The sequence below is a fragment of the Rutilus rutilus genome, assembly GCF_951802725.1.
Source record: "Rutilus rutilus genome assembly, chromosome: 1".
In the NCBI taxonomy this organism is placed as follows: Eukaryota; Metazoa; Chordata; class Actinopteri; order Cypriniformes; family Leuciscidae; genus Rutilus; species Rutilus rutilus.
The window spans coordinates 32,948,311-32,975,533 of NC_140209.1; the positions used below are offsets into that span (position 1 = coordinate 32,948,311).

The 27,223-nt window shown below is 41.2% G+C and overlaps 1 protein-coding gene across 1 annotated transcript in view; it reads left to right on the plus strand.

The window, feature by feature from the left end:
• Positions 1 to 26,301, plus strand: part of col5a3a (collagen, type V, alpha 3a) — a 61,335-nt gene extending 35,034 nt beyond the window's left edge. Inside the window, exons 12-67 of the mRNA XM_084410965.1 lie at positions 72 to 146; positions 425 to 508; positions 917 to 973; positions 1,107 to 1,160; positions 1,267 to 1,320; positions 1,542 to 1,595; positions 4,822 to 4,875; positions 5,055 to 5,108; positions 5,461 to 5,505; positions 6,152 to 6,205; positions 6,322 to 6,366; positions 7,306 to 7,359; positions 7,474 to 7,518; positions 7,853 to 7,906; positions 8,239 to 8,283; positions 8,715 to 8,768; positions 9,337 to 9,381; positions 9,606 to 9,659; positions 10,238 to 10,345; positions 10,437 to 10,490; positions 10,774 to 10,827; positions 10,928 to 10,972; positions 11,115 to 11,168; positions 11,249 to 11,293; positions 11,418 to 11,471; positions 11,550 to 11,603; positions 12,047 to 12,100; positions 12,826 to 12,933; positions 13,158 to 13,247; positions 13,429 to 13,482; positions 13,580 to 13,687; positions 13,773 to 13,880; positions 13,955 to 14,008; positions 14,104 to 14,157; positions 14,251 to 14,358; positions 14,616 to 14,669; positions 16,684 to 16,737; positions 17,646 to 17,699; positions 17,879 to 17,932; positions 18,020 to 18,127; positions 18,199 to 18,252; positions 18,351 to 18,404; positions 18,491 to 18,544; positions 18,623 to 18,676; positions 18,761 to 18,868; positions 19,026 to 19,079; positions 19,229 to 19,282; positions 19,562 to 19,669; positions 20,034 to 20,087; positions 20,258 to 20,293; positions 20,564 to 20,617; positions 20,702 to 21,014; positions 21,786 to 21,898; positions 22,017 to 22,085; positions 22,749 to 22,982; positions 24,607 to 26,301. Of these exons, the coding sequence (XP_084267091.1) occupies positions 72 to 146; positions 425 to 508; positions 917 to 973; positions 1,107 to 1,160; positions 1,267 to 1,320; positions 1,542 to 1,595; positions 4,822 to 4,875; positions 5,055 to 5,108; positions 5,461 to 5,505; positions 6,152 to 6,205; positions 6,322 to 6,366; positions 7,306 to 7,359; positions 7,474 to 7,518; positions 7,853 to 7,906; positions 8,239 to 8,283; positions 8,715 to 8,768; positions 9,337 to 9,381; positions 9,606 to 9,659; positions 10,238 to 10,345; positions 10,437 to 10,490; positions 10,774 to 10,827; positions 10,928 to 10,972; positions 11,115 to 11,168; positions 11,249 to 11,293; positions 11,418 to 11,471; positions 11,550 to 11,603; positions 12,047 to 12,100; positions 12,826 to 12,933; positions 13,158 to 13,247; positions 13,429 to 13,482; positions 13,580 to 13,687; positions 13,773 to 13,880; positions 13,955 to 14,008; positions 14,104 to 14,157; positions 14,251 to 14,358; positions 14,616 to 14,669; positions 16,684 to 16,737; positions 17,646 to 17,699; positions 17,879 to 17,932; positions 18,020 to 18,127; positions 18,199 to 18,252; positions 18,351 to 18,404; positions 18,491 to 18,544; positions 18,623 to 18,676; positions 18,761 to 18,868; positions 19,026 to 19,079; positions 19,229 to 19,282; positions 19,562 to 19,669; positions 20,034 to 20,087; positions 20,258 to 20,293; positions 20,564 to 20,617; positions 20,702 to 21,014; positions 21,786 to 21,898; positions 22,017 to 22,085; positions 22,749 to 22,982; positions 24,607 to 24,753 (4,071 nt within the window). The 3' untranslated portion in view covers positions 24,754 to 26,301. The remainder of the gene's footprint in view (positions 1 to 71; positions 147 to 424; positions 509 to 916; positions 974 to 1,106; positions 1,161 to 1,266; positions 1,321 to 1,541; positions 1,596 to 4,821; positions 4,876 to 5,054; positions 5,109 to 5,460; positions 5,506 to 6,151; positions 6,206 to 6,321; positions 6,367 to 7,305; positions 7,360 to 7,473; positions 7,519 to 7,852; positions 7,907 to 8,238; positions 8,284 to 8,714; positions 8,769 to 9,336; positions 9,382 to 9,605; positions 9,660 to 10,237; positions 10,346 to 10,436; positions 10,491 to 10,773; positions 10,828 to 10,927; positions 10,973 to 11,114; positions 11,169 to 11,248; positions 11,294 to 11,417; positions 11,472 to 11,549; positions 11,604 to 12,046; positions 12,101 to 12,825; positions 12,934 to 13,157; positions 13,248 to 13,428; positions 13,483 to 13,579; positions 13,688 to 13,772; positions 13,881 to 13,954; positions 14,009 to 14,103; positions 14,158 to 14,250; positions 14,359 to 14,615; positions 14,670 to 16,683; positions 16,738 to 17,645; positions 17,700 to 17,878; positions 17,933 to 18,019; positions 18,128 to 18,198; positions 18,253 to 18,350; positions 18,405 to 18,490; positions 18,545 to 18,622; positions 18,677 to 18,760; positions 18,869 to 19,025; positions 19,080 to 19,228; positions 19,283 to 19,561; positions 19,670 to 20,033; positions 20,088 to 20,257; positions 20,294 to 20,563; positions 20,618 to 20,701; positions 21,015 to 21,785; positions 21,899 to 22,016; positions 22,086 to 22,748; positions 22,983 to 24,606) is intronic.
• Positions 26,302 to 27,223: the final 922 nt, after the last annotated feature.

The window sequence follows — 27,223 nt, forward strand, 5'->3', positions numbered from 1 at the left end:
TCTGTAATGCAATTGTTTTGTACAGAAATGCTTCATCAATGAACTGAGCTAATTGTCTCTGCTCACACAAGGGTCCGGAGGGACGTCCAGGGCTGCCTGGTGCTGATGGGATACCGGGTCCTTCAGGCACTTTGCTCATGTTACCCGTAAGATGAGATCATTCCTTCAGTAATGCATTTAAACCACTTGCATCACATTAGTAAGAGTTGTTTGCTAGAGGAATATAATTACAATTTTTCATCACAAACCATGAGGCCTGAGCCTCAATAGCATATTTTGGCCACATGGTGGAGCTGTGATATAATCAGTGCCATTAACATTCAGGTCATTTCCAATTTTGTGTTCTAAACATGTTAAAATATATCTTTAATAGTAACTTGCTTAATGTGTATGAAATCTTTAGTCAGTAATCTCTTCCCCTCAGTTCCAGTATGGAGGAGACTCTCAGAAGGGACCTGTCATATCTGCTCAAGAGGCGCAGGCTCAAGCCATCTTACAACAGACCAAAGTAAGACACCCAAATCCAAACTGTCTTTGGCACTTACATATGTGCCCTGGTACTCATTTATCAGTACTATATAGTCAATGATGTTTGCTTTTGCTGATGTTCATTTTTAGGTTTAGGGATTTGAACAAACCACTAACCCCAAAAATATTGAACTTTGTAGCATATTGTCACCACTTGTGATACAGATGAATTATTTTCTTAACAATCAGACTTAGTTTGCCCATGCAGAAGAAAAAATGGGTAGAAGAATCCTGTAAATTTGCACTGAAGGATAAAAGCCATATCTTGAGACCAGTTTGGTTACCTTAAAAATGTGCTTCATATAATGTTTTATACCATGGTCTGTCTGAAATGTCTGAGCAATTTTAAACTTTTTCCTGTCTGTTTGTATTTGTTATTTGCTTCTAGCTGTCACTGAAGGGTCCTCCTGGTCCACTAGGTCTCACAGGGAGACCAGGTCCAGTGGTAAAAAATCTTTCTCATTTCTTTTAAACTTTTTTTTTTTTTTTTTAGCATAGCCTATGCGATCTGCTTACATTTTTTATTGTTTGGGGTTCAGTGGATACTTTCTGTCTTTGAAAATGTATGTTTGTTCCAGGGTCTTCCAGGTCCCAGTGGACTAAAAGGGGACAGTGGAGAGTATGGGCCTGCGGTGAGGACATTTCCTTTTATATTTCCTTTTTACATTCAGTAGCCTTTAAAATCCGTGGACTCACCATCTCCATCTCTCTGTCTGTTTATTATTTCTTTTGTTTAAGGGGCCACGTGGGTTGCCAGGTCCTGCTGGTCTTAATGGAAACCCTGGGAAGAGGGTAAGACTGAACATCTCACACACTGTGTAAAAAAAATCAATGGAAGAGTGATCAGAGTTCAAGTGTGATCCATTTAATTAAACTCATCATGAATATGAATTGGGCGATAACAGTTTCTATATTGATGTGCTGTGTTTTTTGGTTCATGAATATTGCATAAGCAGTGCAAAGTGGTGGATAGAATATGATGACGAAGTGGTATTCTGTGTTTTACCTTGCAGGGCCGGTCAGGAGCGGATGGAGGTCGAGGGGCTCCTGGAGAGACAGGAGCAAAGGTTATTCACCATATAGTTCCATTAGGACAGGCCATGCACAATAATACTAACTTTTGACTTTAACCTATGGTAATTAGGACGTATATTTGTAGGCTAATCTGGAAGTTAGCCTCACCCTGGTTCCCTTGACAAAACCATTTTCCATTGGCTTTTGGATTTCTGCAGAAAATAAGCTCTGGACCAACCAAAGTTAATGACTCTTACACGTTTTGTTCATCATGACAATCTTCACAAATGAACACAACTTTTATGAATTTTGAAGCCCAGTATACTGTACAATAGCCAGAAGGAATGTTAGGCTATAAACAAACTACACCAACCCTTTAAATCTTTATTTAAAATCCACAGGTTTTGGGTTAGGATAGTTTGCAAGAGCGTGAGTATAAACACAATTAGGCTGTAAAAGTGGATTAGTGAGTTGATGAGTTTACCTTTATCCCCAACCCCGTTTAGCCACTTATTAGCAATCACCTTTTTCAAGACACATAGAAGCTAAAAAAATTATGAGTGAGGGATTACTGATGTATATTACAGTGGTGGACAGTAACATGTATTTTTATTTTTGGGAAACTTTTACTTAACTACAGTGCTATGCATAAGTTTAGACACCCATACTAAAGTTGACTAAAAAGAGGAATAAAAAATCATCTTTTGGAAACTGAACTTTAAAAAATTAGGAAAAATCCAACCTTTAAGGACACCAATTTTCTTTGTGAATGAATAATGTATCGTAAATAAATAAATGTTCTTCCTTAAAATACAGGGTGCATAAGTTTGGACACCACTATGTTAAATTCCCATAGAGCCAGGCAGATTTTTATTTTTAAGTATTTTTTTTATTTTTTATTTTTTAGGATACTATGCATCCTGATAAAGTTCCCTTGGCCTTTGGAATTAAAATAGCCCCACATCATCACATAGCCTTCACCATACCTAGAGATTGGCATGGTTTTATTTCAGTTAGCCTAATAGCTAGTTTGATTTGCATTGAGAGATGATCTTATGGAAAGTACTCCATGCCAATCTCTAGGTATGGTGAAGGCTATGTGATGATGTGGGGCTATTTTAATTCCAAAGGCCAAGGGAACTTTATCAGGATGCATAGTATCCTGGATCCATGAAGTAACTGGCCTTTAAAAATAAAAATCTGCCTGCCTCTATGGGAATTTAACATAGGGGTGTCCAAACTTATGCACCCTGTATTTTAAGGAAGAACATTTATTTATTTACGATACATTATTCATTCACAAAGAAAATTGGTGTCCTTAAAGGTTGGATTTTTCCCAATTTTTTAAATTAAGGCATTAAGTTCAATTTCCAAAAGATGATTTTTTATTCCTCTTTTTAGTCAACTTTAGCATGGGTGTCTAAACTTATGCATAGCACTGTATATACCAAATCATAACATTGTAGTTTTTACTCCAATACATAGTTCTGTCATGAAACTCTATATGGCGCAGGCTGATAGGTCCTAAAGTCAACCTTCTTGCAATCACATCCTTTTCTATAGGGAACAGCTGATTGGTTCCTGCTGTATCAATAGCCAATGAGCTCGCTGCTCAACCTTCAAATATTTGGTTAGCACTTGCCTTAGCAGTACAGCGTGCTTTCAGAAACCCTCCACCTTCCCCAGCTCCACCTGTATAGATCAGCTACGGCTAATTCATGAACGCTATATTGTACAGTAGCAGAATGTCTTACTTGCTCTGCAGCACCGAGTCTTTTATGTATTGGCAGTAGCAAGTCCTGTAATTGCTCTTCAGTAGCAGCAGTATAGCAGATCTATTCTGTCAAGACCAAATATATCAACATTGTCATATCCATTACCATGCCAAGCACTCCAAGACTTGTCATGACAGAACTACATTTCATAAAAAGATGTTGCTCCTTGTTTTTTTTTTTAAATGAAGAAATTGGCACCCGCTCCGAGACATTATATCAGTATTAGATTTGTGAACGAGCTGATTCTTTTCAATGAACCCGCTAAATCGGATTGCAAATCGCACTCAACGATTAATTTGTGAATTGGACCAATCTGATTGCATCTGTTCTCGAGTCAACTACTTACTGATTCATTGATTTGGTTAGAGCACATTTCCAGTTAATAATTCACTGAATCCACAAGTCTGACTTAAAATGAACCAAGAACAGTAGATCCTCTGAGCTTGAGCATGCGCGTGACTGATGGTACAAAAAGTACGTTACTAATGCGAATTCTGTCTGGACCTGATACATTATTTTTGATCAGGATATTCAGTACTCTTTCAGAAGATGTGCAATAGCGCCCCCTAACGTATAACAGTGAAAACATGGAAAGCTGGAAAATTCCGATGGTGGGGAAAGAGTTCAAATCAAGCACTTTACTCAAGTAAAAAGGAACCCTTAATACTTTTACTGGAGTAATATTTTAATAGGTTATCTGTACTTTTACTCAAGCTAAAAGTTCTGTTCTTCATCTACCACTGGTTTTTATGTTGTAGTAATAAAATGAAAATGAGCTTGTGTTAGCTGCAAACCTTATTTCAGGAATTTAACCAGAAACCCATTCAAAAAAGCCATTGATTTTTGGACAATGGAACCAGGAGTGCAAACATGCTAATTTACGGGTTTTAGGACTCATTCCCCCAGCACTCTATATGTTGGTGAGTTTGCATGGGCAACCTCTACAAATATCCAGTTTTTGTGTTTGTTTAGTTAATGTGTGTATGGATTTGCTCAAGTTGTAGATTCAGCTGCCAGAGCTAAATGGGAACACCGGAAACTTTAATTTGACCCTAATAGTTTCGGCCACTGAAGGAACTGTTTGCTATTGAGAGCTGTGTTTTATTGTGTGTGCTGACAATAGCAAGCATTCAGCACTGTCCAGCTGCAAGACCCGTCAGTAAATAAATCACGCAGAGCTATTTAGCACAACAGCAGTTTGTTTGATGAGGAAGTGTGAGGTACTCCCGCAGCTCTACGAGTCCCAGCACCGGATGCGGGCTGAGAATCACGGCAGATGGGAAGGTTCCTCTGAGGCAGCCTGTCAAACCCTGCCACATGCCACACACACCTCTGGCCCATAGTCACTGCTTGCATCTGTGCGTTTGTGCGTTCGAAGCAAAGCACATGACATTGTGAAAGGACATGAGTTCTGTTTAGTTAATGAAGTGTGCTGGTGGACGTTTGTGTTTGAAACGCCAACTGTTTTGTCGATCTTTCTTATGGATCTTTGTCTTTTTTGCAGGGTGACAGGGGCTTTGATGGACTGCCTGGTCTTCCAGGGAACAAAGGACATAGAGTGCGTAGAGAACACCAAATTGCTTAATCAAATCACACAGTCTGTTTACTGCTCAGTCAAGAGTGGCTCTTAGATGTATCTAAACACTCTGCTTCACTTTTAATAGATCCTCAGATCTATTTTAGACTTCATATTGTGTGCAATATCACAAATGTGACTCTCATGTGAACATTCCTCAGGGAGACATGGGGAAACCTGGACCCCAAGGTCCACCTGGAGAGCCCGGTCACAAGGTAATACAGATTCGCCTTTTCTTCCATCCGGTTTTTCAGAGCTTTGTGCAACCCCCTAAATTAGTCTTTTATCAGATTGCTAATAATCCGTTTAAAGATCGCCTGCACTGCCCCAGGTGTGTACTCGCAAATCGCATGAAAGAGACAAGCTGTGCACTGTGTGGGATGTTCTCATTATGCAAAGTTAAAAAATGTATGCAGCAGCAATTCACATTGATCACAGCTTTCAAGAATGGGAATATTTTTGCATACATAACCCTTCTGACATCCTACCTTAAAGACTTAAGGCTGAATCTTAGGTTTTTTTTCCACCACAATGAAAATGATTATATTGCCAAACTTCCTATTACAGGGTTCGGATGGGCCTGTTGGACCAAGAGGGCAACCGGGAGAACCTGTGAGTGACACAACCCAACCCATGGACAGACACACATGCACACAGGCACATAAACACACATAGGTCTCTGACATCCAGTGGGCAGCTCCGTGTCCCTGCTTGGCACAGTCTGATTAACAGTGGCTCAAGCACCATTTAAGTCTAGGCAGGTGAGCTGTGATCCACTGGGGCCACCCAGAGATAAATGGATCACCCAGAGCAGTAAGGGACTTGAGTAGTATTACAGCTCGGTACAGAGAGAGATGCTGTGGAGATAAATGCGGGGATGGAGATAGATGAGCTGGGAGATTGGTGAAGGGAAGAGATGAAATCCTGGCCTGCATGATTCTATTTCCATATCAATCACCTCCCTGGAGATCACAGATGTGGCTCTGGAACAGGTGGCTTGGCCGTTGTACAAAGACCAAGACTGACAAAAACAAAACACACATGCCAGCCATGCATACACACACAGACACACACATACTAGAGGCAAGAGGATCCATACACGCATATATACACATCAAACTTAAACAGATGTACAGAAGCAGCCTTGTGGATATACCAACACTAATCTGTAGTGAAATACTGTTCGATCATTACCGCACTTAACCTTGGTGATGCTAATGGGAGTTTCTGATGAGTTTCTGATTGTTTTACTTTACAGGGGCTAAGAGGAATTGTGGGGCCAAGAGGGCCACCTGGTCCAACTGGGCAGCAGGTATGACAATCACCATCCATCAGAGTTACATAATAGCTAGTTTGCATGCACAACATGGATAGAGGTGCTGTGGTATTTTTAAGATTGTGAAGCATAACCTTGTGTTGTACTTTTAGGGAATTCAAGGCGTCGATGGTGTTCAAGGGGCAAAGGGCAACTTGGTAGGTCTGCTATGAAAATTTCCATGCATGTATTACACAATGTCTGCAGATGAATAAATTCCAGAAAAGAGCAGCAGGAGGTTTAGTGTAGTTCTCTGAAACAACATGTCAGATGTTGTCAGATAAAACCCATTGAGAAATAACCCGAGGAGAGTCTGTTGCACTGGCAGACATGGTAACAGAGCCCTTGAGAACTGTAGAGCAAGGTTACCTCAAGCCTTCATCTATTCATCTGACATATACTGCCTTCAAGTCATGTTGGAATGATATAATTTACTAGATGATTGCACATGAATTGGACCACAATGGTTTAATTACCAGTGGGAAGATGGGATTTTCTTTAAAGCCCTGATTTTTTCAGAGTTGGGGGCGTGTCGATTAAAAAATTATAAGAGAAGATAATTGATATTGGTTACAAACTGGGGTATTCAACAGCATGCCACAGATACCGTTCATAGAGGTCAAGTTATTCCTTTACATTTTCATTGTGGTTGTTTTAGTTTGTATGCACTTTGTGTACTGTTGATTAAAATCAGCTATAAAGCTTGGCAGAAAATACGACTCATTTAGCCAGTTTATGAGGCGACAGCTTTGCACAACAAAACTATATTTCCCATCGTTCTCTGTGGCAGCCAGATAGGGATAAAACACATCGTTAAAGTGTAATATGCACATACTTTGCCCTTTATTTTGTGGTACTAGCGCTACAAATCTTTTTCAGAAAGTGAAAAAGAGATAATTTAAGTGAAAAAGAGAAAAGTTAGGCCTACATGAAATAACCGATCGTGACAATATTAACAATAATAGTCATAGTTTTGCAAACTTAGTAGGAACTTCCCTGGAGGACTTAAATGCATCATTGTAAAGTCCTAACTTTATAAAATAATGATTATCATCTTCCAAAATCATCTTATCATCTCCCCCACCCCCATTTTGCAGGGACCCTCTGGCGAACCTGGACCTTCAGGTCAACAGGGAAACCCAGGCATACAGGTACTCATCCATCTTCACTCCAGTGCTGCCTAATGAAGCCAAATATGGTTTGAACAAAACCCACACTTTTGCTTATGAATAAAATGATTTTTTTTTTTTTATCTTCTTTTTCAGGGCTTCCCTGGTTCGCAGGGGCCTATAGGTCTGCCAGGAGAGAAGGTAAACTCCACAAGTCTTGCTTTATTTCAGTTTTAAAGCACTGACCTTTGACCCTGCGTGTGGATGAGTGAGCATCTTTGTGTGTGTGTTTGCGCTTTTATTCAGATTTCCATATGAAGCTAGACAGATAATCAATAGCAAAACTTTGCATACACATCATCATGCACACATACAGAACATCTTCTCTCAAGTGTGCCTAAGCACATTATAGATATTGATTGCAGTTAACAAGCTGAGCATGCTGGGTATAAAAGAGGATTTGGTTTGTGGTTTGGATCAGAGGATTCTATATTGATTGTGTGTGTGTGTGTGTGTGTGTGTCTGTTTTAAACAGGGCCCCGAGGGCAAACCGGGAATGCAGGGCCTTCCTGGGATTGATGGTCCCCCAGTAAGTACTGTTCTCCAAAACCATCATAGGACTGAATCATTTGATTATTAACTATTATTTATATATATATATAATATATATATATTTCTACCAGACAGCAGGGGGCGCTATGGTGCATACGGACATGTACATATTGGCAAATTTCACCCTCTACCACAAACATTCCCAATAAATCTTCACAGCATAATTTTCATGCTGAAAAAGCGATGATGCAGAGTCCTTAGTCCAGGCCTGGCCTTTTGTGTTGGCTCATTAGCTCTCTCACAGAAACAGGATGTCCCCTAATCAGCCTTCTGTCATGCTAACACCTGGTTATCTTGTTCAAATCGCAGGGTCATCCTGGAAGAGAGGGTCCCCCTGGGGAGAAGGGACACCAGGTGGGTTACAATCACACACACACACACTGCTGCTCCACTGACCTGAATAAGCGGTGACAATTTGAAGAGGAAACAGAGAGAGCCAAGAGTCTAAATGCGGCACCACACAAAAAGCGTTGCCCGGTTCTCTGTCCCCTCTGTCTGAAGCCTTTTGTTACAGGGGCTCCAGCTGCAGTAGCTAAATTATCACCGGTCACATCACAGCGTTCTTTTATGCGTGCGCTATTGCAGTAAAAAGAGTCAAGCCATCCTCATTGTGCGCTCATTGTTTCATTATCACCACGAACCCTCTCGCTATCTTCAGCACTGAGGATTCATTCTGGAGTTTGTCGTCAGCACATAATCGGTACAATAGTTCAATCGTAGATTAATGACAGGGTATTGTTAGTGCCTGAACACTATACTGACATATTGTCTCTTCTTCTATTCAGGGTTTATCAGGAGCACAAGGGCCGATCGGATATCCTGGGCCCCGTGGAGTGAAGGTGAGCAGTTTTGAGATTGCAGCTTGTTCGGTTAGGTGCAAAGACACTCAAAGACATTGGTCTAGGATGGCTGACTTTTGATTGACAGTCCGACTTTGGGTGAATGGCAGACAACTGGCTCAGGTAGATCAGTTTAATTCTCTCCGGAAAACCCTTGACAGTGCAAAGCACTAGTGATGGACAGTCGAAAACGCAACAAGGAGGAAAACGAAACCTGTCTGGGCTTGTTTGTGTGGAAGTGTGTGATGCCCTCAGCATGTGGTCAAAGAATAAATAACGGGTTTATCCTGCTAGCGCATACATCTACTTTGATGGTGTCATCCAGATTATTATCGTCTGCATCTATGTTCTGTCACAATGGAGTTTATATTTGTAGCGGTATGTCTTACCTCAAGCATTTTGCAAGCTGTGAATTTTATTACTTTAAACAGTCAGTGCTGATACACTGATGTCAAGACATAATTTCTGAGATTCTGTCTTTCAGGTGAACGTTTCCTATCTGAGGTTTGGAGATTGTGCAGAGATCCCTGCGGCACACACTGATACATTTTGTCCTTTTTTTTAACAGGGCGCAGATGGGGTGAGGGGACTGAAGGGTAGCAAGGGGGAGAAGGTGAGAGAGAGAAAAAAATCTGCTTGTTTTCTCAGAACAAAGCCAAGGGAAAAGAAGACAACAAGTTCAGTTATCAGTGTGGAGATAAGGCACAGTGTTTACTGATAGTGGCTTCACTTGATGCATGATTTTCTCTGCCGCTTCTTGAGTGTGTCTATGTTTTCATGTGTGTGGAGCAATTTGAAGGTGTTTCGGTCTAATTGAATTCCTTTTGTCTGCTACAGGGTGAAGATGGTTTCCCAGGGGCCAAGGGTGAAATGGGCATTAAAGGAGACAGAGTGAGTCTTTCCATTCAGTCTGAATAGGCCATAATTAGTGATGCTTGCCAAGACAAACATACTTATTATTATTGCTCATAATTTTTTAACCAACCACCCACCTCCTAGTATTAGACTACAATGTGTAAGTTGTCCGACACATTTCTGCTAAGGGCACAAATTACACTTAATACCATGCAGCTTGAGTAAAGGGATTTTGTTCATTTTTAAAGCCATCAAACGTACAATTTATTCCAAAAACAGACAAAACCAATTGAGGTAGTGTCCCAAGCCATATCCAGTGATAGAATATCATAGAAACAATTGGACTGTATTAACTTGGGCTAAAAAGCAAACACCTTTTAACCACTCAAAACACCATAATAACCACACTGCAACCTTATCAACACCCAGCACACCTTAGCAAATGCATAGAAACCATCTAGAACAGTGGATCTCAATCTTTTTAACTTTTTTTGGGGGGCTCTTTTGACCACTCACAGCTTGTTTAGAAAATATAATCAATGTACTTTTATAGATGGCATGATATAGATTTTATTTGTAGATTTAATAGTAACTTTGTCTGTGTGCATGCTTAGGGTGGAGATGGGGCTTCTGGAAGTCGTGGCGAAGACGGACCAGAGGGGCCGAAGGGTCAGTCAGGACCCCTGGGAGAGTCTGGACCTGCGGGCATTGCTGGAGAAAAGGTCATTACTGCTTCTATACCAACAGTCTATTGGGCATTGTTCATATTCCAATAATTTTCTTTACTTTTCTGACTCCTCGTTCCATGTGCAGGGCAAGCTTGGAGTTCCGGGATTGCCTGGATATCCCGGCAGGCAGGGGTCCAAGGTAAACCATCATCATTGAAATTACAATAACCTGATTTTTACACTGAATTCTGAAAGCCGTAGGTCTCAGTTGTGGTATATTAATATTTCCATATTACCTTTTTACTGAGGATGATTAATGGCCATTTAGAGGGTGTTTTATTAATAGCTTATCTGAAGCTACAATTATTATTTGGCTTATTTATGGTAATTGGACTTCAGAGGTTAATTTGTGGTTAATTAAATGTAGAGATTGATTAATGAATGGAATGTGGTAATTGATTAACCTTTGCGTTGGTCCACAGGGATCAGTGGGCTTTCCTGGAACAGCTGGGATGGAAGGAGAGAAAGGAAAGAGGGTGAGAGGCCAGTGCCACTGTACAGTGTCCGAGGGATTACACACACCCTGCTGCATTAATGTGTGTGCGCTCATTTTCTTTTTATAAACCTTTTTTACAGGGACCTGCTGGACAGGCCGGTGACGATGGTGAACGAGGTCCAAATGTAAGTCTTTAGCAATGAAATGTGACATCTCAGCACATGCAGGGATTAATGAGGAAACAGCCAATGATAGTTGATAGAATAATCATTTTAATCATGCATTCTTTATAAGCATATTTGCATGTTTGGTTCCTATTGTTTGCAGGGTGCACGTGGGGGAAGAGGAGCACGAGGACCGACAGGGAAGCCAGGAGCCAAGGTAAGAAATCCATCCTCATACAGATAATAATCCTATAGAAACACTTTTAAAAAAGATTCCTTTCTTTGTCTTATGCTCAGGGCTCCGCTGGTCATGACGGCTCACAAGGTGCCACAGGAGAGAGAGTATGTTATCTATTACAATTCTCCTCATATTACACGGTCAATCTACCAGACTAATGTGAGATTTCACATTTCTTTTCATTGCCGGAGATAAATGAATACTAGTGCTTCTTCCGCTCTGCTTTAGGGCCCTCAAGGACCACAAGGACGCAATGGAGAGGCCGGGCCAAAGGGACCAAATGTAAGTGACCAGTGAAGAAAGAAAACTCTTTGAGAGAATGAAAGAATATCTCTTACAATTTTTGTTCTTTCTTTTCAGGGCCCTGCAGGAAAAGATGGGTTGCCAGGTCACCCAGGCCAACGAGGAGAGCCAGTGAGTCTATTTTAAAAAGAATCATTTCAAAGAAAGATAACCATGGTCATGTCCCAAATGGCGCATTTGATGTGACTTGAGAACCCCTCTGAATCCCTAAATGACAAAATAAGGCTTGTGGACTTTAGCCAAGACCATGAGACCACAGTGTGTCCCCTTTGTTATTTAATGACTCAAGTGCTCATAAGAGCCACTATGTGCCCTTAATGCAGAGCTTGTGCAGACTCTACTGCAAATTACTACAGTCTATGCAGCATCACAGTGCAAGTGTAAGGCCTGTTTAACCTTACATTTCTAAATGAATTCCCATAACCAGATACACTGATTAGTAATTCGTTTTTTTTTTTAAACAATAGGAAAAGCAATTTTGCAAGCTAAGATCAGCCGGTTTTGCTTCTGAAATGCTTTTTTTTGAATGATTACATACAATTTTTTTCATACAGGGATTTCAAGGAAAGACGGGTCCCCCCGGGCCTGCTGGAGTGGTTGGACCACAGGTGAGTTGATCATACTGGCTTGGAGCCCTATTTTAACGATCTAAGTGCATGGTGGGCGTGTCCGAATCCACTTTTGCTAGTTTAACGACGGGAAAAATGGTCAGAGTCCCAGGCGCATGATCTAAAAGGGTTGTCCCTATTCTCTTAATAAGTAATGGGTGTGTTTTGGGCATAATGTGCAATGAACTAATCAGAGTCATCTCCCACTCCCTTTAAAAGCCAGCTGCGCTCGCGCCATGGCGGATTCGCTATTTACGTGGCGAAATTTGCAAGCGAAAAAACTGAACGCTTCTCTAGCAAGGAAACGGATCTGCTTGACCATCTATGGGACAAAGTGTGCACACGTTGTGGACCCGCCTATAGGCGCACATTACTAACATGCTCTTTAAATAAAAAAAATAAAAAATGTATGCAGTCTATTTCAGTAGCCTCAAAATACTGTAGCAACGCGCCAACAATGCGCCAAAACACCTCGTTTTCAGACAAGCACACCCATGGGCGCACAAATGGGTGCAAATGAATTTGCTATTTAAACAACATGGCGCAGGACGTGAAAATGATAACTGCGTCGGGCTGAAACTAGCAAAAAAACACTTGCGTCACGCCTGACACTGCATTGGACCGGGTGTGTGACAAGGTCCTTTTTTCAGTTCCTTGAAACTATTCAACATTTATGAATGTTTGACCTGATCCAATAAAGCTGTCTCACTTATCTCCTATTCCAGGGAAAAACTGGGGAGACTGGACCCACTGGTGACAGGGGACACCCAGGTGCCCCAGGACCCCCTGGAGAGCAAGGTCTGCCAGGAGCTGCAGGCAAAGAGGGAACCAAGGTTAGAGATCAGCATTAAAATCAACATCATCATCATGAAACACACCAAACACATTCATCTAGTTATAAGTTACATCGCTCATTACACTCCATATGTTTCTGCTCATTCAATATGAATAGAGCTCCCAGCACGACTCGGTGCCTATAAAGAATGATGGATGACTCCTAATGAGTGAGAGAGTTGTGGAAACAGAAATCCATCTTTCTGTGTTCTCTGTTCTCCAGGGAGATCCAGGCCCCGCAGGGCTGCCCGGGAAGAGTGGTCCTGCTGGTCGTCGTGGATTCAGAGGAGAAAGAGGCTTACCTGGCACTCCGGTAACGTACCTCAGCGAATCTGAGCGAATATCTTCTCAGAATCCCCACTGTGATGGCTGCTGCCTTTACATAACTTTCAGTATGAAAGCAGACTTTGAACAAATACGCAGATAGCAGTTGCTGTAGGATTTTTTGACATGTGGATTCTCAGCTTCCCTTTCTTACATTCGTGGTTTATTAGGGTACTGCTGGTCTGAAGGGTGGAGAAGGCCCCCCTGGTGTTGCAGGATCAATTGTAAGTGATTTCCAATTGTCATACACCGTTCTCCTCCTCTTGATTTTCCTTATTATAGTTCACCTAACTAAAATGTTGCATTTCTCTGTCTGCACAGGGTGCCACAGGAGAGAGAGGACCTTCTGGAGCTGCAGGTGCCATTGGTCAACCTGGTCGTACAGGAGGTGTCGGCCTCGCTGGGCCAATGGGAGAGAAGGGCGAGCCGGTGAGAGTCAGCAGGATGTTGTATTCTGTGAAATGAGAAGATTTAATGCCAACTTCAAGAGTAATTTACCTCTGTTCCTCTTCAGGGCGAGAAAGGTCCAATTGGCCCTGCTGGGCGAGATGGAGAACAAGGGCCTGTGGGATTACCTGGTCCTGCAGGGCCACCTGGTCCACCAGGAGAAGACGGAGATAAGGTACAGCTTTGGATACCTTTTCAGCAGTTGTGCATGTCATGCTGGTTGTTAATGTGCATGAGTATGTTTTTCAGGGGGAGACAGGAGGACCAGGGCAGAAAGGCAGCAAAGGAGACAAAGGAGAAGGGGTGAGTATCTATCCTTATTTTGTCATAAGCAATGAATATTACATGAACTTTCATCAGAGGTACGTAACACTGTATCTCTGTATCTTATCTCACAGGGTCCCCCAGGGCCTCCCGGGAGCCAAGGACCTGCTGGACAGCCAGGTTCACCAGTATGTAATAAATGTGGTGTGTGTGACCCAATGTGTGAAAGATTGTTTGGAATTCTGTGTGTGTTTACAGTCCAGCACTGATGTCTCTTTAAGGGTCTGGATGGAGAGCCAGGGCCCCGGGGACAGCAAGGAATGTACGGCCCAAAAGGAGATGAAGGTCCACGTGGTTTTAAAGGGGCGACTGGACCAACAGGGTTGCAGGTACAGGATATGCCACATACATTTTTGTAACTAGACTGCCATTTTAAACCTGCATCCCTGAGTTGTTGCATGTCATATTGAGCATTCTGTCAGTTCCAGATGTCCTTATCTATTGACTGCATGCAAGAATGCACTGTGTTTGCAAAATCTTAGTTCATCTTCTTCCAGATGGGACATAGTTTTCACAGTTCATTGAGGGGGTTAATCCACCTTAATTCTGAAACGGTACAGCTCTAAATTTGAATCTGTTCATTTAGGGAATGCCAGGACCTCCTGGAGACAAGGGAGAAAGTGGCCATGTTGGATCTATGGTAAGATTTGCATATCATTAACCCTTATATGGATACTTTGTCACTAGAATATCTTTTTTTCTTTTCTTTATACCAATAAATGCCACACAATGCAAGCAGGAGGTTTGGGCAAAATTGAAGAATTGCTTACCTATCTGTTAATGAGTTGGGATTTGAATATAATTTGCCATACTCCACAGGAAGTTGAATTGGAATTTGAACTGATTGTAGTCTGTGTTGAAGTGTTCTTCCAATCTAGTCCATAAAATGGTTAAATATAAAGAAGTATATATATATAAGTTAAGTACACATTTCTATATATTCAAACATTTGTTTGTCTGTCTTTGTGTAAGGTCTATTAAAACCAAACTGTAAGCCTTTTTGTAAAGACGCTTCTGCAGTTAATTTGATATATTTTTGCAATTAATTTTAATTCTACTTCTTGCTCAAATTGCAGTTCTGCGTCCTGTGTGCTACCTCAGTTCAAATTCAGAAACCGAAATGTATAAATGTAATTTCAAAAACATTCTCCAACTGAAAAGAGTGTTCTAAAGAAAACAAGTCCCTTCACTCGAAGTACTAAATTTTCTGCACGCAAGTTGTCCCAAACCTGAATGATACCTCAAAAAAGAACGCTTGTCAAAGACACTGTGCTATTACTACTTTTAGCCAGTGGTTTCCAAACCTGTTCCAGGGGTCCCCCAACAATGCACTATTTTAATATCTGCTTTGTCTGATCTGAATCAGGTGTTTGAATAGGGGACAAAATGTGCACTGTTGGGGAGGCTCCAGGATCAGGCTTGGAAACCACTGTTCTAAGCAATCACATTTTCACCTGGCATATGAGAAAATGGATGATACCTAATAAATCCCTTAAATCTAGGAAGCAATATTTCATAAAGGTATACCAATTGGAAATGGCTTGGTAACCACACATAACACACTAACATGGCAGGCAAGTACAACTCACATTTACACATTTACTTACATAAACATGAAATGTAAAAACATAATTTTTGGTACAAACTTATTCATGAAAAAATAATCATTCACTCTAGTCAGTCCATCGTTTCAAACCTGTACAGCATTTCTTGTGTGTGTGTGTAGGATGGGAGTCTGTAGAGATCTATAACACTGAGAGATGAGGAAACTGTTAAAGAAACCATGTGAGACTGGGGCATCATTCATGTGTGTGAGTGTATAAGTGTCAGGCCCGTATGAGCCGAGAGTGACAGAGGAGAGAGAGAGAGTGATGCTGGTTCTGAAGTGGAAGGCAGCATGACAGCTGCTAATCAGATTACCGTGAGCCTGGGCTGTCTAATGAGCGCGCTCCTTTGTGACAGTCTTCTCGCGGCTCCGTCAACCATGAAGGAATGCAAAACAAGATTCTCAACGGTTTCACACACTTGCACGATTAGATGAAGTGCATCAAAACTAAGCAAAAACAAAGCCACAAGACCTCACTGGAACCGTCTCATCCATGAGCGAATGCCGTGGATCATGGGACTTCCAGGCCCTAAAGCATAGCCACCGAATTTCCCGTTTTCTCTGTACCAGTTTGTGTTAAGCCTCTGTGATGGATTCTCGGGTGTGGGGTGTTGTATATTTCTGAGACTACACACTCAGCCTTGGTGTTGATGCTCGCTGCAGCCTATCCAGCTGGATGCCTCGCGAAGCAATAATATCTCTCGGTGGAGACTGCATGCAGCGCACTAGCAATAGGTTTTGGCCAGTTTGATTAATGGCTCGTGTTCCGCCCTTTGCAGCACTAAGAGGTGTGCTTCAGGAGTTGAAAATTCATGCAATGTATAACCAGAGAATGGAGAAGTAAGATGGTCCTTATTAAAATCCAGACACATCACACAGAGAGGAAATCAGCCCGCCCGTAATAGCCTGTCACCACCATGTCATAGATGTACAAAAAAAAAAAAAAACATCTGACACGAGAAAGGTGCTGATTGTAGAAAAAGAGAAGGAGAGAGAGTACATGTCTAATGATGTGTAGGAAATGCTAAATCATTCTGCTTCTCATCAGGGTCCTCCAGGACAACATGGTCCACGTGGCCCCCAGGGAGCCATTGGGGGAGAGGTAAGTGTCTTTGTGTTTTCCTTCCTGCCTATCAGCCTGATGTTCTGTAGGGTTCAAGTGCAGGGCAGTATATCAACACTGATTAGGGGTTGTTTTGTAGTTAAACACCTCAGTACTGCTGAGACATAATGAGGAGTCTTTGCTTCACGACTCCAAAGAATCCGTCCTGTGTATCAACACTCTGCCGTGCCGTAGATGAAACCCCCTTGGCTGTTATGAGGTCACATACGACACCTCATTTCTCTCGCCTCAGTCTTTCATCCTCCCCATATCTCTTTCTGCCCACCCTCTGCTGATTTTGAGTGTTAAATTATTAACAAGAAGTGGGATATGATCCTTCTGCAAGAGTTATATTTACTTCTCTATGAATGATTAAGGAATATTAGACTATCATCCCTGAGAGAGGGTTATATTTACCTCTATTAATGGCCGCCTTTGAACATCTCCCATGTGTTAATAATTGAAAAGTGAGAGACGCGGCAGTGACCCATACGCCAGCACTCTCCCTGAGCTGGAGAGGATTGTGCCCATCATATGAACACGGCACAGGTAGTCAGGATAAGAGATGAAGAAAGCGGTCACTATACATGTGCTGGTCATCCATTTGGCTTCGTGTGTTCACCTCACTTAAAGGCACTCTGCAGAGAGACTCCAAAGACCAGGGCAGCCACTTTAGTTTCGACTCATCTGAGACATTCATACTCAGCCACTGCAGCCATAAACGCCTCAGCCAGGAGGAAGCTGAACAACATGGCGTTTTAGCATAATAAAATGTGATTACATATACACAGAGACTGTGTTCGGTAGTCTGTAATCTCATCACTGTAATGTCAAAAGTCTGCAAGTAGAGGAGACAGCATTGCATGCATTATGTATGAAACTGACTAAGTTTTGTTCTGTGTGGCAAGGGTCCTCAGGGCATGCCGGGCGGAGTGGGCCAGCCAGGAGTGGTGGGAGAAAAGGTAGACCTCTCTTACAGTGTTTATGTACAAGTGTTTTTCTGATTTATGGGGGAGGTTGTATTTATTTGTTGGAGGGTGCTGCCTCTGGAACTACGTAAACATGTAAGCCTAAGTATGATGGATGATCGCTTTCTTTTTGCTTTCTTCTCTTTGTTTGTCTCTTTTTGTGCTCTGTCTAGGGTGAGGACGGAGAAGCAGGGAATCCAGGAAATGTGGGTGAAACTGGCCCCTCTGTAAGTAATTTCCTCCTGTTACCTCTTTTTCTCATTAGTCTTTCATCGCCAATGTATCACTAACTTTCCTGTTGCTTCTATGTCAAGGGAGAAAAAGGTGACTTGGGTGAGAAGGGTGATACCGGCCTCTCTGGGGCTGCAGGGCCCCCAGGATTTAGAGGCACACCTGGATCAGATGGACCCAAAGGAAACCCAGTGAGTAACTACTCCCATAGTTAAAACTGTCAGGAAGATTTTACTCTGACATCATCCATTTCCCTCAATAGGGTCCCCTTGGATTTCCTGGAGACTCAGGACCCTCTGGAGAGCCAGGTCCTAATGTAAGTGCGCCAGCACACACCTGGATCCATTCAAGCTTCAAGACTGACACATTTTGATGGTGAATACACATGGTGATTTGAATAATTGTTGGTTATAGGGTATTGATGGTGGACCAGGAGCTAAAGGGGATAATGGCGATCCTGGTAAAGCTGTAAGTTGAGTATTCGAGCAGTTTGTGATGTCGATGAAATTATACATTTGAGAAACTAATTCAAATAAATATTCTGTTTTTAACAGGGACCCCCAGGAGCCTCAGGGGAGCCTGGCCCTCCAGGGCCACCAGGACGGAGGGTGGGTTTGGCCACTGTGAATTGTGTACAGAATGATTTCCATACTGTGTTATCTAATCACTAGTCTCCTTTTACACAGGGACATGTAGGTCCTGAGGGAAATGAAGGGAAACAGGGAAAAAAGGGGGCAAAGGTAAGTCCTAATAATAAACCTTCATTTAAAATCCCATATGTAGCATATACATGTTTTACACTAGGACATTGCTATCTTTGTCAGGGTTCTGCTGGGGCAGAGGGTCCAATAGGGAAGACAGGGCCTGTCGGACCACAGGGACACCCTGGAAACGCTGGTCCAGAGGGTTTTCCTGGGATTCCAGGCTCTGCTGTGAGTCTAAGCACATCTTTTTTCTTTTTTCTTTTACAGTACATCAATCTTCTGTAGATAGCATATATCTAACCATGTGACTCACCCATGCTTATTACTGACCTCTCTGATCGCTTAATCTATCTTGAACGTATCGCTCTGCCTGGTTCTTCTCCAGGGGGAGCAAGGGTTAAACGGGCCCCCAGGGCAAACGGGACCCCCAGGACCTATGGTAGGGTTTCCACCACTGCTTTCTCTCCCATATCGATTTACAACTGTATCAAATACTGGTCTAAGAAAAGAAGACAAATGATTTTGGGCTTGCAGTAAACTCTGCCTCGCAATGAAATTGCACTCTGTGACTGGCTTTACTTTATATAGGGGCCAGCCGGATTACCAGGACTGAAAGGAGATCCTGGCATTAAAGGAGATAAGGTATGAGAGCATCATAAAGGTGTGATACCTGACTGCATCTTAGATGTGCACTTTTTTACGCAAGATGTAAACTATATAGCCTGAGAGAGCTGTGAATGCAACTGAACAGCAATTACATCTCTCACTAAAGACAAGCATAAAACTCTCAAAGCATAACTTCCAGGCAATGTGGTCATGCTGAAATATTCTTTGTGTTTGCAAAATTATGGCATGTGGAAATCGTAATGGCTCAGTGCACAAGTTGTATATTATAGCTCTGCTGTCCTTTGTGCTGTCTAGGGTCATGGTGGGCTGATTGGCCTGATTGGACCTCCAGGAGAGATGGGAGAGAAAGGAGATCGAGGCCTGCCGGGAAATCAGGGAGTACAAGGCCCCAAAGGAGACGGTGTATGTATATATAAACTGTATTTATTATACGGTGTATGTATATACAGTTTTCTTAGTTGTCTATGTATAAATAAAGTGGAGTAGGCAATTGTAATGCATGAAAATTCTCCATCACAAACAAGCCAATCAGAAACTGCGGTTGCTAAGAAACTTGAGAAAGTAGAATTTCAACATTTCATGAGAAATGTTCGATAAAAACTGATTTTGAATTTTAACTTGAATGGCCGGTATCTTATAAGTTAAGATGCATTGGATTTTAAACTGATATTTATTTGGTCTTCAGATTGTTTGTCAAGTGTTAGCATGAATGGCATTAATTAATGGTGGTCTAAGTGGAAACATTATTTTGATCTCTTGAAAATAGGGCGTTGGTGGCCCTACTGGCCCTACTGGCCCACCTGGACCCCCTGGGTTGTCTGTAAGTTGCCTTTTTCAGATGCATTCCTTTTCTCACTATATTTATTCATTATCCTTTATTATTTATTTATTTGTGTGTGGAACTGCTTTTGAAGATACCTGTGATTTTAAATTAATTTGTGAAATCATATTGCTTTTTTCATTACTGTCACTTTCCTACCCCACTGGTAGGGTTCAATAGGTGAGAAAGGATCTAAAGGAGACCAGGTTAGTTTATATTTTTCTCACTGCAGTCTAGTTTCTTTAGCCTCTCTCTGTTCATATGGTATTTGTTTGTTCTGATCTGAGCTCTTGCTTCTGTTATGAAACCTGAGTGAAAGACATTGGCAGTGCTAGAGATGTATCCTGCTGCTCCAACTTGGATAATCCCTCTGAACGGATCGCCATATGAAGCTCTGAGTTGGCAGTGGCCTTTGAGGAAGGTGCCAAATTTAGGGATGCCTGACTAAACTGTTTCTGTTTTTCTCCCCCTCAAAGGGAGCCATCGGTGCAAGAGGAGATCCAGGACATGCTGGCCCACCTGGACCACCTGTGAGCCACCATGATTTCTCCTTACTTTTCTGTCTGTGTCTTTTATCCTGTCTCCTCATGTCTCCCATCACTCTATTTCCCTAGGGCCCACCAGCCACCATGATCGAGCCACTGCCAATCAGAGAGGGACGTAAAAAGCGAAGGAGACACTCAAACCGACAAGGAGTCGGAGCTAGGGCAGAGACTGAGGAGGAGGAGGAAGTAGTCCAGCTTAACATGGAGGATTTCCTACAGGCAGACGAGTCTCTGGATGAACCAGAAGGCATGGAGGAGGTGTTCGCTTCACTCAACTCAATGAAAACAGAGGTGGAGCTCATGAGAAAACCACTCGGGAGCTTCGAGAGTCCTGCCCGCACATGCAAGGAGCTGATGTTGTGTCACCCAGAATACAAAGATGGTGAGGAAGTCTTTACACATTTCCCCATAGTTAATTAATTACATCCATAGGGAGGAATTCACTAAGAATGCCTGCTGATCTGGGTTTATTTGCACATGCTGTCTGTTCACTAAAGGAATTATGCAAATAAGGTAACATTTCAAAACCTGAGCTGAATAGAATTTTCACAGTGCAATTCACCATCTTGCAGGCCAGTTTTGAGTGCTTAGTTGTGGAAGATTAGGAGACTACCACCGTCTGACATACTTCACTGGGACTGTATAGTATCACTCTACTCCACTGATGTCCTTGAATCAGCTTTTTAAAATGCTACACCAGACATATGGATATATCAAACTTGACAAACTTTCCTTACTCTTGTTAAAATTAGTTTTATGAATTTGCATTTGGCAGATGCTTTTATCCAAAGTGACTGGTTTATCAGTTCATGCATTTTCCAGAAATCGAACCAATGACCTTGGTGTTGCTAGCACCATGCTCTACTGTTCGAGCTACAGGAATGTCTTTATTTTCATTTTGATTCGACTTCAGGAATGGAATTGTTATTTACCACATGACCTTGGCAAATAGCACTGATTATTGTGAAATCTATAATGATTCTACATAGCATATAAAAATGTTGTGCTTGTGTTCATTTAATTGGAAAAATATAAATACTGTAAATACTCAGTGAACATGACAGTTTACTGAATTGGCCCCTCTTATTAGTCTTCCCAGCTAAATGAGAATTTAAAACTATTTAAAGAGATCTTGCAATCCACCCCCTCTTAGGTGAATACTGGATTGACCCAAACCAAGGCTGTCATCGAGACTCCATCAAGGTTTTCTGCAACTTCACTGCGGATGGGGAGACCTGTCTGCACCCTGATAAACGATTTGAAACGGTGACTCTCAAACCATGCTCACGTACACTACACACGTCTTCCTGCAGTCTCAGTTCAATAGGCCTTCTGGAGTCTGAAGAAAAACACGTCTGATCTGTCTCTTCATCTCTCAATACAGGTGAAGCTGGCCGCCTGGAACAAAGAAAAAGCGGGCAGTTGGTACAGTCAGTACAGAAAGGGCAAACAGGTGCTTTTCTCATCAAATATTTTCCTCTCATCTTTCAACTGTCTGACTGTCAACATGTATGCAGCACCAAGTTTAGATCTACACACCTTATTATATAGCATGTTGCCTCCAAATTCTTTATTGTCGATAAACAAAAACTGCACAGTTTGTTAGAATCGTATTGTCTAATCTAATGCAATCAACAGACAAGTTGTTATGGAGGTTTTTACTCTCAAATTAAAGGCAAACAATGGTGAAACTGCCAAACAATCAACTGAGATACATCACTCAATGGATGTGTGTCTTTGATGAAAATAAAAAAATAAATGTTATGTCTGATTTAGAAAAAGGGTATAGCGGAATTTATACGCGTCTCTATCTGAAACGCCTTGGGCCAAACTCTCTTGAGTGCACGCTTGCGACCTCCATCCGTCTCGACTCATTAAATGATGCTTGAGACTAACAGCTAACAGGCCTGTTTCACTTGCAGCTCATTCATAAGGTGTGACATCTGACCCTGTTATAGAGATTTAGGCAGACAGATGTCAGTCTCTCTTGCCTTCATTAGAAATAACATCTATCATGGATGTGCAAGTTTGTATGGATGTCACACAACAAGTGTGTCTACAGAATTGTCTTTGATTAAGCTGAGTGCTGCTTACCCATGATTCCCCACTTCTGTAGTTCTCTTACATTGACACTGATGGAAACCCAGTGGCAGTGGTCCAACTGACCTTCCTGAAGCTCCTCAGTGCCACAGCTACGCAGACCTTCACCTACAGCTGCCAGAACTCCATCGGCTGGTACGACGTGACGAGCCACAGCCATCAACATGCCGTGCGGTTCCGCGGCAGCAACGACGAGGAGATGACGCAAGCCAAATCGCCCTTTATCACGTCACTGTATGATGGTTGTCAGGTGAGGTGATTTGTGTAGATGAAATTATCCCACACAAGAAGCTTTTACTTATGACATTGAGCAGCACTGCAGTTCTGATGATGTGGACATATACAATACCAGCCCGATCTCATCCCAAGGCGCCATATACTGACGCTTTTGACATTTCGTCTACATCCAACGCACATTGCACCCTTTAGCGTCAATATGAGACGCAGATAGATATGGGCCAGAAGGCGCCTCCTAGCGGTCTAACCCTAACCCTACCCCAGACCTAAACCTACCCATAACCGAACAAAGCTCTGTGCGTGTCATATTGACGCTAAAGGGTGCCATGTGCGTTGGATGTAGACGAAATGTCAAAAGTGTCAGTATATGACACCCTAGGATGAGAATGCGTTGACAATACCATTCAAAAATTTGGGGTCAGTAAGGTTTTGTCTTAATTTTTATAAAGAAAAATAAAATGAATGCATCCTTGCTTTTATACAATATTTTTATTCCAAGTAAATGCTGTTCTTTTGGACTTTCTATTCGTTAAAGAATACGGAAAAAAATATATATATTCATATGTTTCTTAAAATTAAAGCGTTAACATATGTCGCAAGCACAGTCTTGAGTTAATGAGTTAAATTAAGTCTTAAATGAACGTAAAGAGTTCCGCATCATGTGCCTGTCACATGACACTTTATTTCATACAGACATTTATTGCAGTATCTATGATATAGCCTTCTTTTATAAAAAAGATGCCATTAAAAAAAAATATTTAAAATATAGGCTTTAAAATTATTACAATATAAATATATATTAAAAATGGTAATGTTAGGCATAATTAATGTGATTAATTTGTTCTTTTTTTAAATGATTGCAGGCACTATATTTATCACAAGCCCAAACTGTTGAATATTAGTGTATTAATGCAATTATAATAATATTTGTTAATTTTGTGGTTTGTAGTGTAGAAATATATGTAGGCTCTTTATAAACTATCAACAAAACCAGATATAACTGTATTTTAGTTTATCAGACAACCAGTTTGTCCACAGGTGGGTGAATAAACCCCCTCGAACGTATAGTATAGTGCGATTTCTAAAGTGAAATGAGGCATGTGAAAGTAAACACTAAAATATTTCCCAGCTGATGAGCTACAGTTTATGAAAAGCATCTGTGCTCAAATTCACAGTCCTAATCGACTGATCAAGATAAAAATCGAAAAAAGGCCAAAACACCCGTGTTCGTGGTTATTTTCAGCTACTGTAAATGAAGCACTGATCTAAAACAGCTCTTTTCTGATGAACCTGGTTATGCCATCACAATGTGTTTGTTTTGTAAACCGTAATTTTGCCTGTATGGGAGGTATTAGGTTAACATCTCCTTAGGAAAAAACACCTACGCTTAGTTTCTTGGAGTTTTAATGAATCACCAAATTACCCTTCCGTCTGCAGAAAATGAGGAGCTGTAAACAATCAGAACACGCTAATTCTAAAATAGCACCCAAATAAGCCTTTTCAGCAGGAGTTCAATGCATTCTCCAGAACCTAACAGGGATACACTCAGAAAATCATTGCAGAGCAAAACTACACTTGAGGATGTGCTTAAAAACCAGGAGCCTTCTTTCAGCTAACGTTGCCTTTTCTTCCCACAGACACGTAAAGGTCAAGAGAGGACCGTGCTGCAGATTGACTCTCCACGATCAGAGCTTCTTCCGCTCATAGATGTAGCAGTATCAGACTTTGGGAATAACAACCAGAAGTTCGGATTCCATGTCGGACCAGTGTGTTTTAACAGCTAACGCAGAGGACTTGCCAGCTAAAGAATGGAGTGATATTTATTGCGGTGGGTTTGTGGCATGTTTTTCAAATGACTTTTGAACATCCGATGGGTTTCAGAAGCCCTCAGTTCCATGGTTGCAACGCACGGACGCCAACCAGGATGAACTAAGCACATTTATCAAAGGGAAGTCTTTTTTTATCTCGTTTCCTGCCTATCTTTATACTCTACTCACCTGTGGATTAAATTATGAGGCGTGACCCACTAGAGTTCCGAGAACTGCTCCGGCTGAAAAAACCAATACATCATTTGTCTGTCATCTGCGCCACAGAGCGTTTTAGCCCAAAGCATATATGTTGAATTTACAGCCTGTGACACAGATCTCATTTTTGTTTGTCTCATTTGATAGCGATGATTTGAAATTAATTTGCCACTTGAGGGATCTGCCTCGACATTGAAGAGTAAATATTTCTGAGACCCATTTCCCTGCCTTGACTGCAATGTGATGCCAACTGAGGCGAAGTTATACCTCTTTACTAGTTTTGACAAGAAAATACCACCCCGATCTGTTTGTAATTCCTCGCTCGAATATTCCCTGTCACATCAAACTTGCAGTGTTACTCATCTTTAATCAGTGTACACTCATACATAAACAATGTTAAATAAGGCCCGAGCTTTTCAAAACGCAAAGCAGTTTATGTGCATGACTCAAATGGAGCCCAGCTGCTTATTAATATGTAAAGTAGTCCGCTCACTTAAGCTGCTTGTCTTGTTAGCAGGCAGCCTTGTATGTTTCCCTGTCAGTGATCCATGTTTCCATGGTGCTAGCGTATCAACCTTTGCTCCACACCGCTCAATTGCTTTATATATGTGTGTGGTAATGAATGAGAATTACTGTGTTGGGTTGAGAGAGAGGCGTCATATGAGCATTACACTGAAGACTGGCTAAATTATGCTTCTTTTTTTATGTAAACTCATTCATATCTGGATTTATGATGGTCAACCTCAAGAGTATGGTGTGCTGTGTGAATGTGTTGATATGTCTTGTTTGTTGTGTTTTCCCACTGTGGTGCTAAAGAGATTTGTTTTTTTTTGCTTTGTGTAATGATAATTTGTTGTCTCAGGGGCAGAGGTAGGAAAAGGGAAGACGTCTGTGGTGCTTAATACTAATGGTGTGAGATAAACACTTTCAGAACTAAAAAAGAGCAAGACTGTAATATACAGCTAGTATGGTGCAAAATACATGATCATCTAGTAGTTGAACGTCAATTGCTTCTTTACTGTCTTTGAGTGTTTTTACTGATGTGTAAAGAGCTGGGTGGTCAATGTGCATGCAATATACTGGCAAATGATAAAGATGTAGATCAAAATTACCGATATTAAATGCATTTTACACAATGTTTACTTAAAGTTCACATCAAATTGGGGGGAAAAAAAGAGACAAAGTTTTCTGTCTGTTGGGAGGCCAATGAGGTTTTCCAGTACAAATATTTAAACATTCTTAAATCAAGGTACCTTTACTTGAGAAGAAAAATTATTTAAGATATCAAGTTGTTTTCTGAAAAATGTATATATAAAAAAAAAAACCTGCCAATTAAGCTTTTTTAAAATTAGATTAAAATGTATTTTTCTGACCCCATAGGCAGATATTTGTTCTTCTCTTCTAAATCATTTTGCTTCTTAAGTAAATGTATCTCAATATTTTTAGCTATTTGTAGTGGAAAACAAGACAAAATAAATTTTGCAGTGTTTGAATTAAGTTTCTTTTTCTGACCCGATTGGCAGATATTTGCTCTTCTTTTAAGCAAAAACTCACTTAATTTTGATCATTTTTTTAGAAAACAACTTAATATCTTAAATCATTTTGCTTCTCAAGTAAATATATCTCGATTTAAGAATGTTTCGATATTTTTAGCTCTTTTTACTGGAAACCAAAACAAAAACATTGAGTAAGATTTCTGCAGTGTTTGAATTAAGATTATTTTTCTGACCCGATTGGCAGATATTTGTTCTTGTTTAAAGTATAAACTGGCATAATTTTGATAAACAGTTTTCAGAAAACAAGACTTCTTATGTCATTTTGCTTTCTCAAGTGTTTCGATGTAAGATTGTTTCGATATTTGTACATGGGAAAACAAGACAAAAGAACTGACTGAGCAAACTACCAAATCTGCCAATGCCCCCAAAAAATAGGCACATTTGACACCATATATTTTGTTTGCAAAAATAAATAAAGTTTATAAACTATTGACAAGGTTGTTAGATTTGGAAGTGGAACAAGTGGGTTTGTTAATGGGACAATCCCAAAATGGCTAAATATTGAGGGATGAATTGTCCTTGTTGCTATCCACTAGTATCATTGTTATACTAACTTAAGTCCTCCCCATCCTGACCTCTGAACCCTCCTGTGCACAGTGTCTGTGCTACTAATTTTACATAGTGTACAGTTATTCTAAAGTATGAATGATAATACTAATCCGTTGCCTGACAGC